Raw genomic sequence first — 17,999 nt, 5'->3', positions numbered from 1 at the left:
GACATACACCATATTACTTATTTGTTTTGATTTTTTCCAACAACTTGTGAATCTGTTGCAACAGCTTCTTCAGTTGCTGCAACAACCTCAGCAACTGTTTTGATTTTTACCAACAGATGAGGAATATGTTGCAACAATTGTGAAGTTGTTGGATAAAATCAAAACAAAGGCAAGACCCTTTTTCATAAACCTTACAAGGACAACAAGAACAAGAACAACAACAAAAACATCTATTTCACTGTCAGTGTACGATATTTACAAACACACAACCATCACAAGTTAAACAAAATACACTAAATAAGTGTTTTTGAAGCATGCAACCTCAATAGATGTTTGTTTTTGTCAAACAAGTGCTAAAAATTTATTTAAAACTGCCAGCTTGTTGGAAAAATCAACAAAAGTGCAAGCCCTAATTTTCGTAACCCTAGACGATAACAAGATAAAAAAACACCATCAAAAAACAAAATTTCACTTCCAGATACACTATTTACAGACACACAACCACAACAAGTGAAACAAATACCCCAAATAAGGGTTTTTTAAGAATGAAATAGCAAAATAAACCACATTGAAGAGGAACCCATGTTCTTCTTCTTCTTCTTTAACCAAAATCACCATTTTCCATGCTTGATTTTAAAATCCTAACTTTTGAACCAAGTGAAAGAGAAAAAAACTTCACCGGAGAATCTACCCAATGTAGAAGGAGAAACCGCGAAGAGAGACACACGATGGAGTGCTGGAGTCGCAGAGGAAGAACAAGTTCACTGGTTTTGACTTTGGAGAGGAAGAACACAGTGAAGAAGAAGAAGAGGGACGGTTGAGCGGTCCTTGATGAAGTGGATGGGTTTTTATTTTGAATTTTGAAATGGGTTTTAATTTTGATATAAATGGGTTGGGGTTAAGTTGTGTTTTTTTGTATTTTTTAAAAGTTTAACAAGTTTTAAAAATTACGTTTTGAACCTCAATTAACTTAATCAAATTTTTAAGTACGTTTTGACCTTGGTTGGTCAAACTTGTCACCATTTCTAATTTTGAGACTTGTTTGGTACCTTTAGTTAAATCTTCTCGAGAAAGACAAAGCAAAGAGAGTAGAGAGAAATTGAAAAAGCCTCAAAATGTGGCACTAATACAACACGTGTTTGCAGACCGATGAATTTGAAAGACCTGCAATTGAAGGGAAAGTACCAAAATACCCCTATTTGTCCCAAATTTATAGTACAAATTATTTTGCTTTTCTGTACAGCCACGTAGAGCAGTGTTGGTACACTTGCTTGTTGGCTTCTAAATATGTTAAATTAAATACTTCACTAAATTGTCCAAAAAAAAAAAAAAAAAAAAAAAAAAAAAAACTTTTATACTTGGTGAAAATATCATCCTACTACAAAGTGGATAAGAATTGTCACATCTTTTATTTATTATTTTCATATCTTAAAATCAAAGGTTCACTTTTTTCTATGATCACAATTGAATCTATCAAGAAGAATTCGTAATAAAGGGACATTTTAGGATCCTTCTCTATGAAATTTTAAGACCAAACAAAATGAGAGAAAAGAATAACATATTTTTTTACTCCCGCCTTCTCAAATTATATGTCGATTTTTTATTTTACACGTCCCTTAAAAAGTATTAATTAGGAAGGGTATTTGTCTACTTTATTCTTTTTTATGTCTACGTTATAATTTCTTTACATTAAACGTTTACTTTATTTATGTGTCATATTCATTAATAACGAAATTCTAATAAGAGTAGAATGAGGAATGAAATTAATTAAGTCTGCATTAAACTTCTATAATGACAAATAATTTGATACAATTATTTTTAGAAATCACAACAAATAATTTGAGACTGAGAGAGTAATAGAAAAAAGGAAAAAATGCCAAAAAGATATTAAAAAAGAAAGGGATTTGGGGAAAATGTAAAGAAGATTATCTCAAATTGTCTTAACTGTTGCAGAGAAATTTGATTCTCCAATGATAACGGTAAAGCTCTTCCCTCCATTACCTTTACATAACCCTTATTTGAATTGTGTCCACTCTTTGAACTTGAACCCTTTCTCTAAAACCCTTCAATTCAAATTCTTGTTAAAACCTCCAAACCGTCAATCTTTCAAAGCTCAAATTGAGAGCTTTAAATGTAAAGGGTTTAGGGATTTCAACGACGGTGGAGGAGGCGGCGACAACGGAGGTGGTGGTGAAGATGATGAACAAAATGGGGTTTTGCCGAAGTGGGTGGATTTTACTTCAAATGATGCAAAAAATGCATTTGCTGCATTAGTTATATCGCTTGCCTTCAGGTCCTTCGTGGCTGAGCCTAGATATATACCTTCTTTGTCTATGTATCCCACTTTCGATGTTGGAGATCGGCTTGTTGCTGAAAAGGTAATCTTCTCAATTATGATTCTATGCTACTAATTTTTTTTTTTTTTTTGAGTTGTGGTCCCGTGGAGGGTGGAGGTCGAGAATTAGGCTAGAATATCAGTAGGTATAGGGATGGCAGTGCTGCTGGTGCTGTCTAAACCTGCGAAATTACAACCCGCCCCGCATAGCCTTTAAACTCGCGGAAACCGCCCCGCGCCCACACCCGGATAGACCCACCCCGCACTGCCCCGGCTTTTTTATTTATTTATTTATAATTTTCCACAAAAATACTCTTTCTTATTCTCTACCTTGTGATTTACGTAGCAAAATGACACATTTTTTTGGTTGACAGAAACAGTGCCATCCTGATAATTGTTCCAACTTCTGAAAATTTTAAAATACTAGCAAGCAACCTTTTATCTTTTCATTAAAAAAAATACTAGCAAGCAACTTTTTCCAAAACATTACTTCAGCAAAAGACACAACAATTTAGCAGAATAAACAAATGTCAGAATAACATTCTTACGCAACTCTTATTCAACTAAATTCCAATCCAACAAGTTCTCGGGATGGTTTTTTTCTCCATAAAGTGCTCAGAATATTGAAATTACTAATTCCTAAGTATATATAAGCCTACCGTTCACAATGCTTTAATTAAGGGAAAAACATCACTTATTGCCCCCAAAATACAAAATATTTACCCGCCCATGCCCCCTCCCAAACTATTTTCGCTTCTACCCCCACCGGCTGAAAGTATTTACCTGGCATACCCCTCGGCCAAACCCCTTCCTCTTCGTGATACCATCGCAGTATATTTATATATCACGATGGTATCACGGAGGACTAAGAGAAGGACTGAAATCCCTCCATGATACCATCTCAGTATATTTATATACCATGATGGTATCATGATCCTGAGGAGTGTCACATTGAAGGACTGAAACAGTCCTTCATGATACCATCACGGTATATGTATATAAGACGATATTATCATAGAGGTTTTTTTTTCGAAAAAAGTATCATTTTTAATAAATGAACATAATCATTCATAATACCGTCTCGGTATATTTTATACCATGATGGTATCATGAAAGACTAAGGGAAGGACTGAAGCATCTTCCATGATACCATCTCAGTATATTTATATACCATGATGGTATCATGGAGGACTAAGAGAAGAACTGAAGCATCTTTCATGATACCATCTCAGTATATTTATATACTATGTTGGTAGCATAACTGGGGGGCATCTCGGGTAAATATTTTTAATTTTTTCTGGGGGCATGAAAATAATGGGGTATGGGCGGGTAATTTGTTTTATTTGAGGGGGCATCCGTGATCTTTCCCATTAATTAACCTTCTTAGTTTTGTTAACTCCTTTAAATGGAGAAAGGTAGAATTTTTTGGCACTATCCATCGAGTTTTGAAGTTGGAATCAACAAATTTCTCAGTTATCTTTGAAAAAAAGGCACTCTATCTACTTAAATTTTGGTGGATAAAGTTATTTGATACCTGTATTGATACGGTAGCAGATTAGGCGAAGTTATTCCGTAAAAGAATATTATCTCATTAATGTTTTAGTTTTCCTACTTCTTTCTATTTTTTCCCACTCACAATCCGTCGAAACTCCTTCGCGCATCAATCCTCAGCTGTCTCTTCTCTAGTGACACTGACCATATCAAATTAAAGAGTTACATAAGCCTAGGTTCATGGCCAGAAATACAATCTGAGATTATATTAAGCCTGGTTTAGATAGGATCAAGTAGCTGGTAGATCAAGTCTGATAATGAAAGACATTTGACTCTGAATAAAACTTGCTGATCTTCCTCAAATAACTTTTAGCGCAAAGTCTATAATGCTACGCTCATGGGTAAAGCATACCCAATCTGCCAAAGCTGAAGAGAAGAAAAACAGATACAACTAAATATACTTTTGATTTACGTAGCAAAAAATATCACAGCATTTTGTTCACGAGTGCAAAAGAAATTAATAAAAGTATCACCTTCTAATTCAAGCATAAAATGTCACTAAACTTGTAATAAGTTAAGCAAACTAATTGTCATTTGTCAATCAATCCTCCAGTAGCCACTAGCCAGTAGGTTTATCCTCAGCAAAAATGCAAAATCTACCACAATCGACCACTCTACCAGTGAACTCAAATTACGCAACAAGTCAAGTCATAGACCAGTAAGTCCAGTGAACTCAAATTACAGAACAAGTCAGTCTACCAGTGAACTCAAATTGTATCAACTAGTTAATTTCTCTTCCTCTACAAAGTAGCTAGTGACCAGTAAGTCCAGTTGAATCCGGTCTTCCTCTTCATCAAATAATGTTGGACATGAAACTTTGTTGACCGTTGAAGTCAAACCTGAAAAGAAAGGTATGCGATTCAATTAATCAATATAAAAATAAAAATTGTGAACTTTATTACCATAACAAGTCATTAAGAAAACTTACCATTTATTTCGTTCCATAACCAAGTGCGAGCACACATCAAAGCCTCCAAAGTAGTAGGATGAAGTCTACTATGATGCGGACTAATCAACCTCCCACTAGTGCTAAATGCCGATTCCGAAGCAACTGTAGAGACAGGGATGGCTAAGAGGTCACGAGCCATCTTCTGCAAAGTAGAAACTTTAATCCGTTTGTCTTCCACCAACTTAAACTGTCGAACGATGGAGTTCGAGGTAGCAAACTTTCTTCTAAGTACAAATCTAGCTTCGATCTTGTTTCCACATTAGCCCTACTCAAAGCGACAAATCTATCAAAGCTAGATAGTCGATCACCCTGAACAAGACCAACAACTTCATTAGAACTAGATGCTCCATGTGAAACATGTACTCTACTCTTATACTCTTGAAAGAGATCGAAACAGTGGGTTCGAACTTCTTGAATCTTGTCTAAAGCAACTGTTTCACGATAAATATGTGGAAGATAGAACTCCACCAACTTCATCTTATACCTCGGATCAAAGATAGCAGCCACACCCATAAAAATATGCACATCATCCCAATATTTCTTAAATTGCAACAACATTGCCGATGCCATAAAGTTAATCAAAAGATTAAAACTTTTAATCCAAACTTCCAATTCTAGCTTAATTTCACAAACTTTTGAAAAGTACTGACTTGAGGTTGGATATTATCTTCCTGAGAATTGTTCAGTATATGGTAAAAAAGCTTCAACTTATCACAAACTTCTTCTGCTGCACTCCACTGCCCTTCAATTGGATAACAACGATAACTAGTGTCGGTTGGACTCAACTTCATAAAAACATCTTTGTAGTCTAGGGCCGTTTTCAACATTAGATATATTGAGTTCCAACGAGTTGCACAATTATACTCCAACTTTTTGTTACAAGAAATATGTAACAACCGTGCAGCTTCTTCAAACCTTTCAATTCTACTTGATGACCCTATCTAGTATAAGACATTGTCACGGACATTACTAATACCATCTCCTATCACCTTTAGCCCTTCTTCCACAATCAAATTCAAGATGTGTGCGGCACAACGCACATGAAACACTCGACCCATCAACAATAAATCCCTTTTACAAAGTTTTTCATCTAACAAGGTCTTCATCATAGCATTATTTACAATTATCAACTGTAATGGCTGATATTCTTCTTTCAAGATTCCACTCTAACAAACAATTAATCAACGCAGTACACAAAGTATCGTTATCATGCGGAGTAGGAACATAAACAAATCTAAGAATATGGCTTTGAAGCCTCCATGAATCATCAATAAAATGCGCTGTAATAGCCATGAATACTTTTTTGTTATGGTCTGAAGTCCACATATCAGTAGTTATTGCAATTCTACTTGTGAGTTTTTCCAATAAGTTAGAAGTTTTTGATTTCAAATTGTCAAAAATCTTCAAAATGTCATTCTTGATTGTGTTCCTTGACACCATTTTGAACAACGGATGAAGACTAGCAACAAACTTTCTAAATCCTGCATGATCAACAATAGAAAAGGGATATTCATGCAAAATAATGGCGTGAGCAAGTTCTCCATGTGAAACATCTTGATCGAAATAATGTCGTTGGCTACTATCATCACCCCCTGAACCACTCTCATTTTCCAAATTTCTTGGCTTATTAGGACATCTACGAAGATGTTCAAACATATACGATGTCCCACATTTGCTACTTGATTTGATACGAGCATTACAATACTTACAAACACCCAGTGTTGTTAAAGGCGAGCGCCTCGTCGCCTTTGGCGAGAGGCGCGGCGAGGCGCGGCTTCTGCGCCTTTCATGGCCATGGCGAGCAGACCTTCAAAAGGCGCGCCAATGGCGAGAAAGGCGCTAATGGCGCCAAGGCGAGGCGAGCAGAAATGGCGAGGCGATCAGGGTTTTTAAAAAAAAAACAATTAAAAGAAGTGGACTTAAATGAAGTGGAGGACCGAAGGACTTAAAAAAAAAATAGCAGCTAGGGTTTTTTGTTTGCCTCCTTCTCTCTTCTCCTTCAAGGTTTCAGGTATGTCTCTTTCTCCTTCTTCTTTTTCTTCAGTTCTTCTTCTTTCTTCTTCTTTCTTCCTCCTGTATTTTTGACTTCTGCTTCTTCATCTGTTCTTCTTCTTTCTTCTTCTTTTTTTCCGGCGACAACTGGCCTATTTCCGGCCACCTCTGGTTTTTTTTTTTTTTTTCCTTCTTCTATTCTCTTCTTCTTTTTCTGTTTTTTCTCCTCTGTTTTTTTACCCTCAGTTTTTTTCACCTCTGTTAATTGCTCTGTTTTTTTCTCCTCTGTTTTTTTTTTCTCTGTTTGGACCAGTGAGGCAGTGGTTGTTTTGCTCCTATTTTTTCTGTTCAATAATTGTTTAAATTTTGCTATACAGTTATAAACAGTAGGTTCAAATTCAATGGAATCGTCGGACGCTAGCAAAAAAGACATAGGTTGGAATTATGGTATCAAAGGCCCAACAAAAGATTCAGTCACATGTATCTTTTGTCGAGAAACTTTCAATGGCGGAATTACTCGACACAAACAACATTTAATTGGTGGTTACGAAATGTAAAAAAATGTGGAGTTTGTCCGCCCGAAATTAGGGAAGAAGTAAAAAAGTATGTTGAAAGTAAACAGTTGTTAAAAACTCAAATGTTGCACCAACCATCCTTGGCTAATCTCTCTGATGAAGATGATGAAATGATGCCTCCTCCTCAAAAAGTCAAAAAATGTCATCCAATGCATCATCCACGGCACGGACTGCCAATGTGAAAGGTCCCATGAATCTTTATTACCCGCAAACATCAAAGGGGAAGGGAAGCAGTAGCACGGCAGCGTCTGATGCATCCAAGAAGTTGCTAAGAGATCGCGCTGTAAGTGCTTTTGCAGTATGGGTATATGATGCAGGGCTCCCTTTTAATTGTGTAAATCACAAAAGTTTTGATAAATACATTGAGGCCATAGGACAATATGGCCCAGGAATGAAACCTCCTACCTATCACGAAATTAGAGTTACTCATCTAAAAAAAGAGGTGGAGAAGATAGATGAGATTATTGAGGAACATAAATTGAAATGGACAGAGTTTGGGTGTTCAATTATGATGGACAAGTGGACAGCACGAAATGGAAAAATGATCATCAATATTTTGGTCAATTCTCCATTAGGTAGTGTGTTTCTTGGGTCAGTCGATGCTAGTGATGAATCTACAAATTCCACCAAGATGTTCAACTTGTTTGAGAAGACTATTAAGCAAATTGGACCGGAAAAAGTTATACAAGTTGTTACCGATAATGCTAGCGAGAATGTTAAAGCCGGTGACATGATAATGGGTGTGTACCCGCACATTTATTGGACTCCATGTGCTGCACATTGTATCAATTTGATGTTTGGTGACATCTTCAAAATAAACCCGTATGCTTCAGGTGAAAAAAAATAGCTCTTTCTTTATAGCTTATACTATATGCTTATTGCTTATTACTTATTACTTAGCTTACTTAGCTACTAAAATATTGCTTTTACAGTTTTTCAGAAGGCCATTAAGATACATTCTTACATAGCAATGAGGCCATTGTTGTTGAACATGATGAGAAGATATACAAAACAAAGAAATTTGGTGAAACCGGCTAAGACAAGATTTGCAACGGCCTTCTTAACTTTGCAATCTTTTTACATGCAAAAGAAAAACTTGAGAACTATGATCTTCTCAACCGAATGGACAGAAAGTAGATTTGCAAAGGAACTTTTGGGAAAAGAAGTTGTCAGACATCTTACTTCTACATCTTTTTGGAATGATGTTGTTAGGGCACTTAAAGTTGGTTCTCCTTTGATAGTAGCGCTTCGCTTGGTGGATGGAGAAAAAAAACCATCAATGGGCTATATTTATGAAGCAATGGATAGAGCCAAAGAAGCTATTGAAAAGGGTTTTCATGGTGATCGGAAGCAATATGAGAAAGTTTTCGAAATCATTGATCGGCGGTGGACGGACCAACTTCATAGACCTTTGCATGCAGCAGGCCATATTTTGAACCCGGGAATGTTTTACACTAATTATCAAAATAAGACTTTATCAACAGAAGTGTGGCAAGGTTACCTTGAATGTGTTGGTAAGATGGTCCCTAATGGAACACAAGATGCTCTCATCAAAGAGCTTCATATGTATAAACATGCAATGGGGACTTTTGGTATGCCTCAGGCTATAAGAAACAGAGACAAAACATCCCCTTGTAAGTGGGTTGATTTAGTTATTTTTATAGCTTTACTTAAGTTATTTGACTTATTTATAATTATTAAACCTTTAATTTATTTTTTTTATAGCTGAATGGTGGTCGGTATTTGGTAATCATACCCCAAACTTGCAACAGCTTGCCATAAGAGTATTAAGTTTAACTTGTAGCGCATCCGGATGCGAGAGAAATTGGAGCGTGTTTGAACATGTGAGAAGAAGATTTATTATATTCTAATTTCTAAATACATTATTATTAGTATCTACTAATTAGTTTCTACAACTTATGCGTAGATTCATACCAAAAAGAGGAATAAGCTTGAACTATCGCGTCTCAACAATCTAGTGTACATTAAGTACAATAGAACATTGAGGCGTCGTTATGATGTTGGCGATACCGTTGATCCAATTCTGTTGGATAATATTGACGAAGCAAATGAATGGTTAATTGGATGCCCCCAAAATGAAGAAGAGGAACTAGTATATGAGGGATGTGATCTTGATTGGGGTACTGTTTCTAGGGCGTCTGGAGTTGAGGAGAATATCTATGGTCTTAGGGGCGGTTCTTCAAGTTCAGGGTCACATAACAAGGGCAAAAGAGGAGCTACTACTGCTACAAGCTCACTTCGGTCTCGGTGCTTAATTGATGAAGATGAAAACTCCGAGTTCGAGACCGAGACTGAGACCGAGACCGAGCCCGAGGAGGAAGAAGATGAGGAGCAATATAATGTTGAGAATCTTGGATATCAAGAATTTGGAAATCTTGAAGATCTTGAATTTGAATAGACTTTTAGTATTGCACTATTGCTTTAATTTTAGTGTTGCTTGTCTTGTCACTTATGAATTATTGAGTCATTGACTCATTCAAGTTCTAGACTCTTAGTATCTACTATCTACCTTTAATTTTTGAATTGAAATATTTGCTAATATGTTATTGCTAGTGAGATTTTGATTATTTACATATACAATTAAATATTTTAATTTTTTGGTATTTATTGGCGCCGCACTTCAAAAAGGCGAGCGCCTCGCCGCGCGCCGCGCCTTAAGGCGAGGCAGGCCCTTGGCGCCTTTTGTCGCCGCGCGCCGTCCAAAACACTGCAAACACCATAGCGAATACCATTAACGCTCATCGGTTTAATATGTCTCCATGCTTTAGACTTCAATTTCCTTTTCTCAAATTCAGTAACTTCGTTCATTTGAGAAGACCTTTGGCTCTCACCCTCAATGGGTAGAGGAAGAGTACTGGAAGATGAACAAACCGGATTTTCTTCATTCTGAGATTCCATGCTTATCTACAACTACAAATACATAAACAAAATTGCTAACACAAATTAGTTACATATAAATCTATGATTGTAGACTTGCAAAAAATGGGAATCTGGAATTGAAAGACAACTTCTTTAAATAATAAGAACATGCTCGACCATTTCAGAAAACACCCGTTTGACGTCTCTATTGATTTCAATGTGAAGATTCCCCTCAATGACAAAAATAAACAAACACCTTCAAGCTGACAAATGCCAACAGTGAACTAGATAATTTTATGAAGAATTTAAATGAAATAAAAGAGACCCAAGTCACAAATCCCTAAAATTTATCAAGAAAAATAAAATTGGGTTCAGACCATGATAGATTCAAATCAAATAAAGAGAACAAAAACAAGAAATCAATCATAAAAGAGAAGTACAAAGAAATCAAGAACGAAATAGCAGAGCCGAGAGAGGAAGAGAGGTTTAGACATTTACCTTCAGAGAGAGAAACGAGGAAGAGATGTTTTAGGCTTTTAGCAGAGACCTCGTCCTTCAGAGAGTAAGAGATAGCCGACTGTTAGAGAGGAAGAACAAGGTTGCGAAGAAAATAAGCCAAAATTGTAATTTTGTAAATATTTTAAGCCCTAACCCACACCCACACCCGCCCCGCATAAAATTATTTTTAAAAAATTTCGACCCGCACCGCCCTATTGCCATCCCTAAGTAGGTAGCCGAGTGGTCCTCTTATTAGTCAACTTCCCAGTGTAAAGATCCTAAAATACACAAAAACCAGGGAAGAGATTGACTGAGCAGCCTAGTTCTCTAGTCACCTTGGATACAGACATAAGATTGAAGCCTTAGAAAGTAACCACACTTGGGATGTAGTAACTATACCAGATGGCAAAATACCTCTAGGATGCAAATTGATTTTTAAGGTTAAATATAAGGCATCTGCGGAAGTTGAAAGATTTAAAGCAAGACTCGTAGCCAAAGGCTATAGTTAAAAGGAAGAAATAGACTATCAAGAGATTTTTTTACCTGTAGTTAAGATGAAAACAGTCAGGACAGTGTTGGCGATTTCTGCAGTTAATCAGTGGCATATACATCAAATGGATGTATATAATGCAAGGGATTTGTTTGATGAAATTTATATGGAACTTCCACAAGGTTTTAAGAGTCAGGGGGAGAACAAAGCATGTAGACTCATAAAATCCTTGTATGACTGAAACAGGGTCCTAAACAATGGAATGTCAAATCGACAGAAGCACTGCTAAGTGATCAGTTTAATCAGAGTGAGGATGATCATTCATTGCTCATTAAGAAATCAGCAGAAGGTGTTACTATTGTACTTGTGTATGTTAATGACATGCTCATCACAGGAAGCAGTCTCAAACTGATTAATGACACCAAAGCTGCATTACAACAAAAATTCAAAATGAAGGATCTTGGTGAACTAAAGTACTTTCTTGGTATAGCATTTGCTAGATCTAAGGAGGGTATACTCATGCATCAAAGGAAGTATGCAATGGAAGTTAATTCTGAGACTAGCCTTTCAGCAGTTAAACCAGCAATTGCTCCTATAGATACAAATGTAAAACTAACTACAAGAGAGTATTGTGAACATCTGGGAAATTCTACTCAGAAGGATCCACCTACTAATCTAGGTGCTTATCAGAGGTTAATTGGAAAATTGTTGTACTTAACCATGACAAGACCTGACATTTCATTCAGTGTGCAGAATCTGAGTCAATTTCTGCAACAACCTAAACAATCTCATATGGAGGCTGCACTCAGGTTATAAGGTATCTGAAGAATCAACCTGGTAAAGGGATTCTTCTGTCTAGTTCTAGTAAGAAGATTGTATCAGCCTATTGTGATGTTGATTGGGCTTCTTGTCCTATTTCAAGCAAGTCTGTAATAGGTTATATGATCAAGCTAGGGGACTCATTGATTGCTTGGAAATCAAAGAAGCAAACAACTGTGTCAAGAAGTTCTGCTGAAGCAGAATATAGAAGCATTGCAGCAATCATTTCTGAACTTATCTAGATTCTAGGATTGATCAAGGAACTTGGTATTGAAGTAAACAGTCCAGTAGAGATTTTCGGTGATAGCAAATCTGCTATACAAATTGCAGCAAATCCTGTGTATCATGAAAGAACCAAACATATGAAAATAGATTGCCATTTTATAAGAGAAAAAATCACAAAAGGAATGGTGTCAACAAAGTACATTTCTACACAAGATCAACCTGCTGATGTTCTAACTAAAGGACTTACAAAAGTGCAACATGAATATCTGTGCTCCAAGCTTGGTCTGTTCAACATCTTTACAATGCCCAAGAGGGCCAAGACCTAGTTTGAGGGGAAGTGTAGAAGCACAGAAATGCAGAGAATAAGCTTCAGGGGTAGTTTGGTCTATTCAGCTTAACCAGCTGATTAACGGTAATCCGGAAGAGTTAGTTAAGGTGGTTAAAAGTCTGTTAGTTTATTAATTACAGGATTAGCTGTTAAGTGTATGAAGTTAGTAGCTCTTAACACTACTATATAAGTAGATGATCAATGTATTGTAATCACAAGTTTGATATATCAAATATGAAATAATTCTCTCTCTATTCTTTCTCTAATCTGTATCATTTCTTATTCATCTCTTCTCGATTAGGGTTCATCCCTTTCTTTCTCAATTACTTCAAGTATTATTTAGTAATCGCGTAATTTCCTTTCTTCAATGTGTATTACTATCTGTTGCCTCATTTGCTTTTTAACTTGCTATTTTGTCGTCATATTTTTCTCAATACCATGTTTCATATCCTTGACTTTTTTTTCCGAAGCCGGGGATTTAGCGGAAACAACCTCTCCACATTTGTGGTAAGGGTAAGGTCTGCGTACATCCTACTTACCCAGACCCGCTTGTGGGACTACATTGGGCATGTTGTTGGTCCTGTGGAGTGTGGATGAAGTTGGCAGTTTTTAATTCCCAATGTAAAGGTTAGCCAAGAAAAACTTTGCTAGATTTAAATCCACATTTTGATATCAGCAATTGTGTGAAGAATGCTGAATTATGATGTTTTTGTTGCTGTTACGCTAGTTTTGAATCTGAAATTACTTATGTTTATATCAGGAGATGTGATAGGCATGCAGCACCTTACTTTAGATTAGGCTACTGCTGCTTAACTTTTTTAGACTGTTACCTGCAAATTCTATCTTAATTCTTCTCTAGACCATAAGTTTTTTAGATCTATTTGTAGGCCATAAGCGTATCAATGACTTTGCAAAGGTTGCTATTTATTCCCATCAAACTTGTCCCCTCTGCTTTTGTCAATTCAATATATGACTAATTCAAAGTTATTTCCTTCACAATCTTGTTATTTACAGGTCTCTTACTATTTCAGAAAGCCATGTCCCAACGACATAGTTATTTTCAAGAGTCCTCCGGTGCTTCAGGAAGTAGGATACAGTGATGGAGATGTCTTTATTAAGAGGATTGTTGCTAAGGAAGGTGATCTTGTCGAGGTACGAAACAGTAATAGGTGAACTTGAACTTGCTTTCTGATGGTATTTCATAGCCTTCCCCCGGTTACCTTAAATTGAGTTTGTTTTCCTAAATGACAGCGACAAAGCAGATTATTGCACTACCTCGTTTTTGAGTGTTGCACTAAATTAGTGAACAAACCAGAATAAGTTTAGTTTAGTTCGGTTTACATAGTTTAATTTCAGTCGAACAAATTACAAGAAAACGACCAAGAAATCAAGAAAGTCATTTGATCAAATAGATGTTGGTGGAATATCTATTCCAACTTTCTCTATATACTTGTTTCTGATTTTGGAGAAATGACTAGTAAAGGAGTTTATTAATTTTAATTTGCATCTAAATTATTAGATATTTTCCTTCTTAATTTCAGCTTTAATAAGAATTTTGGGTCATCTGAGCGAATCGTCAAGCCAGTACATGGAGAAAGAAAGAGTTATACAAAAGTATTTGAGAAACAGCAAAAAAGGCAACAAATAGAAAAAGGAGAAGACTGGCTGCCTAAAAAAACAGTGAAAAAATATATAACATGGAATTGAACAAAGGTGAACTGAAAAATAAAAAAGAAGAAATAAATACCACAAAAGATAAAAAAAAACAGACTCTGAGATTTTCCTTGAAAGGGGTTCGGAGAAAGGTGAACTGAGAATACGAAAGACAAATACATGGCCAAAAGGGAAAAGGAAGGTTGACACAAGAACAGCGAGGTTTTTGGTTGAAATGGGAATCGAACTGCGTCTATCGCAGGAAGAACCCTTTCTATGGCCTAGCATCAACAGGTGCACCCCATGGTCATGTGTGACTGCGGGTGCCAATTTTTCTATATAGCTAAAATTTGGAAAATTCTCTATATACACAGATTTCCAGCCAAGCTCATGGGTGCCAGTGGGCTCCAACCATAACACGTGGGTCCGCCTCTGGTAATAGCAACCAATAATGCATTGTTGATAACTACTTGATTTTGTAAGATTAAGATGCTTCTCCAGTCTCCTCCCTTTCAGGAGAATGCATGGTCACACTTGTCTGATAAAGGTGGTAGGGGGCAGGTTTTGCGTTTTTTCCGTAAGCAACAAGAAACAACTCATAAGTGAAAATCGGATTATTAATTTTCACTCCCTCTTAATCATTATGCTGAGCTAAAGTAAGCGACTCGGTTTTAGATGGAAGGAGATAGATTTAACAATTCATAAGTGAAAATCGGATTATTAATTTTCACTCCCTCTTAATCATTGTGCTGAGCTAAAATAAGCGACTCAGTTTCAGATGGAAGGAGATAGATTTTTTCTTTTAAAACTCACCAGGCTTTTTGTATTTTCCAAGTTTAGCTCTAAGAGGTGGGGCAGGGGGAGGAGAAGGGTTTTGCTTTTTCTTTCTGATTCAACAAATACTACCGTTGGACTGGGATATTTCACTTCATATTTGTAGATTTGCATTGTTGAAATTCTCAGTGAGGAACAAATTGAAGGACTAATGCTTTTTATTTAAACCTGTCTCAGACAAAAAAATACTATCTCAAAAAATGGTATTTATTTAAAATTTTAAACTTGCTTAGCAGCTTCTCTTCATGTACATGAGAATTGTTACATCTTCTATTTACCAGAATAACAACTAGTGATTATGATCCTATTATTTCCAATGTTAGGTCCAACACCTATTAGCATTTCTTATACTACATTAACCCTTCTTTCCCCAGTGCTAGATTAATTTGTATTATCATGTCATATACTGTAGTAATTGGTTATATGATTTACAATAATGCTGATGTCATTTCCAACATGCATATTCCTTTTTGGTTCACCTTTCCAACTCCTGGCAACATAAGTGAAGTATTTTGGATTATTCTTTCTGGTGCAGGTTCACAATGGAAAGCTAATTGTAAATGGTGTTGTGAGGAATGAAGATTTTGTTCTTGAGGCGCCAAAATATGAAATGACCCCAGTGGTATGTTACATTTTCTAACTAACATAGCTATCTCGGCAGTCTGCTTCTTTCTTAACAATGGAATTGTAAGCAAGTGTTGAATAATCATAAGAATTGACTCATAAGATTTAGACACTGATTTGGCTCATCCACAGCTATGATTCTTTAAGCAAGTCAACTGTTATGGTTGCAATCCATATAGTGTGACAGAAGATGCCTCCTCTTCTTACAGTTTCTATCGTGTGCTGCAGCGCGTACCTGAGAATTCAGTTTTTGTGATGGGTGATAATAGGAATAACAGCTATGATTCACACGTCTGGTAAGTTTAACTTGGTCTAGAAACTGAAGGTATCTTTGTGAATTGTCATTTCCATTACTATGCTTACATCCAAAATATGAATTTACTTATTCAGGGGTCCCCTCCCGGCAAAGAACATTATTGGCAGATCCATATTCCGATATTGGCCTCCAACAAGGGTGGGTGGAACAGTTTCCCAACAAGGTTGTGCTGTCAACGAGCAGGGAACTAGTTTAGCGCCTCAGTGACTAATTTAGCTTTAAAATTGAAGCCCCCGTTTACTTTTTTTCCCCTTGGTTGCGATTAAATTCACTCTATAATTTTGGAGTGAACCATTTTTAATTGTAAAAATAATCATTTGTATGGAAAGCGTAATTGGCACTCTCCCTGGTCTTATTAAATTGTAAATTAGCAGCCCTTTGGCTGAATGCTCTCCCTGTATAGTCTCTCTCTTTTAATTAAAACTCTTTCGGTCGTAGCAAGTATTTTCACTGGGACACATCAGCAAAGCTAGAGTTTAAAGTTCAACATGCCTTGGCTAATTAGTTAGGTTTCTGCTTGAGTCCTTTGGCTATAATCTTAACACCATAACTTATTTGCAGAATGTTTGTTCGTGTGTTTACCTTATTTATATCATTTGAGTTGTAATGGCAAAATTATAACCCTGTCTTGCAGCTTCAGGCTCAAAGAATATCTCAGACAAATTGATATGCATAATCGGGTTATTTACCTTTATATACCTTCTAGAAGAATCATGCCAGTGTAACTGATCCTACAATTGTACTGATTTATCCCTTAAAGTGTATCAACTAGATCTGCAGGACAGGGATGGGATCCACGTTGAGAACGATGTTTAGGAGAGAATGTGTATCTATCAAGAGTGGCCATTATCATCTCAATATAGAAGGGACAAAGGTGACAATGTTTCACATTAATCCAATCATCTTGAGACGAGTTGGCTGTAAGGGGTCATGAATTCAGGGGCGGATGGAGCTATTTAGCCGCGGAAGATAAATTTATAAATAAAAATTCATTAAAATAGCAATAACTAGAAGATTTGAAAACCTATAATTTTAAAAATACAATCAATTCAATGCTAAAAATTTTAGGGTTGAACCCATAAAACTTACATCCTAGATTCTTGTAATAAACTTTTCGGACAATGTCTTTACAATTAGAAAATGCATGTATTCAAGAAAACGATACGACCAATTAAGGTTGTAGTAGAGTGGTAAGCACTCCTTAACCCTTAAATAGATATTTCAGGTTCGAGCCTTGGATATGTAGTCTCCTTTATTAGGGAGTGGTTTACCCCCAATGTAGGACTTCCCAAACAATAGGTGCTCATTTGCAACTAAAAGAAGATAACAAAAAAAGAAAGGAAAAATTAAGCCTCATGTCCATTCGTCAATCTAGTTTACTAGTATGGCTCAATTACTCCTTTATTACCATTTAGTCAGATTTTTGTAAAAATCCTAGTCCTAAAGCCCTATTCCCTTATTCCTTTTTTTTTTTTTCCATTCTCAATTTTCGTTGCCGCATACCACCACTCACCACCTTTGCGACCTTATCCCTACTGGCCGGAGATCGCCGGCAACCTCCCTTCATCTTCAAATTATACCATCGAATCGCCTCCTTCTCCTCTACTAAGATTCATAACCCAAAACCCTCAAAACTCACTCCATCTCCACGAATTTTAAAATATTTGAAATCCCTAGTTTCTTCATTCTCAAATTCATGAAGTTACGCTCATCTCCACCACGAAAAACCTACAAAATGGATAGATCTTGGATAGACCTATCATTTGGCATCAGTTTCAATACGAACTCCGGCAATCGATTTTTTCAGCGAGTCGCCAGCGTCTGATTTTTTGGTTTCTGTTCTGCTCTCGTGTTCTCTTACGATGAAAAGAGATGAATCATGCAATCTATAGGAAGAATGCAAATTATCTTCACTTAGATTACAATTTTA

General features: G+C 36.4%; 2 protein-coding genes across 4 annotated transcripts; both read left to right on the top strand.

The window, feature by feature from the left end:
- The first annotated feature begins 1,764 nt into the window (after positions 1-1,764).
- On the top strand, positions 1,765-16,397 carry LOC132040875 (chloroplast processing peptidase-like). Of its 3 annotated transcripts, XM_059431566.1 has the most exons (5): positions 1,765-2,378; positions 13,657-13,794; positions 15,665-15,751; positions 15,982-16,049; positions 16,144-16,397. In XM_059431566.1, the coding sequence occupies exons 1-5, from the start codon at positions 1,971-1,973 to the stop codon at positions 16,274-16,276; spliced, it is 834 nt and encodes a 277-aa protein (XP_059287549.1). In that variant the 5' UTR covers positions 1,765-1,970; the 3' UTR covers positions 16,277-16,397. The 3 variants fall into 3 exon arrangements, 2 of the variants coding, with proteins under 2 accessions (XP_059287549.1, XP_059287547.1); XM_059431564.1 differs by lacking the exon at positions 13,657-13,794 and having other exon boundaries at positions 1,768-2,378; XR_009410806.1 differs by lacking the exons at positions 1,765-2,378; positions 13,657-13,794 and adding an exon at positions 13,945-14,730.
- On the top strand, positions 6,790-9,994 carry LOC132039884 (uncharacterized). Its single transcript, XM_059430431.1, has 4 exons — positions 6,790-8,235; positions 8,335-9,036; positions 9,128-9,246; positions 9,330-9,994. The coding sequence occupies exons 1-4, from the start codon at positions 7,542-7,544 to the stop codon at positions 9,819-9,821; spliced, it is 2,007 nt and encodes a 668-aa protein (XP_059286414.1). The 5' UTR covers positions 6,790-7,541; the 3' UTR covers positions 9,822-9,994.
- Positions 16,398-17,999: the final 1,602 nt, after the last annotated feature.

Source organism: Lycium ferocissimum, chromosome 12 (assembly GCF_029784015.1).
Source record: "Lycium ferocissimum isolate CSIRO_LF1 chromosome 12, AGI_CSIRO_Lferr_CH_V1, whole genome shotgun sequence".
Lineage (NCBI taxonomy): Eukaryota > Viridiplantae > Streptophyta > Magnoliopsida > Solanales > Solanaceae > Lycium > Lycium ferocissimum.
Note: the sequence above shows the minus strand (reverse complement) of the source record. Positions and strands in the feature narration are given on the sequence as shown.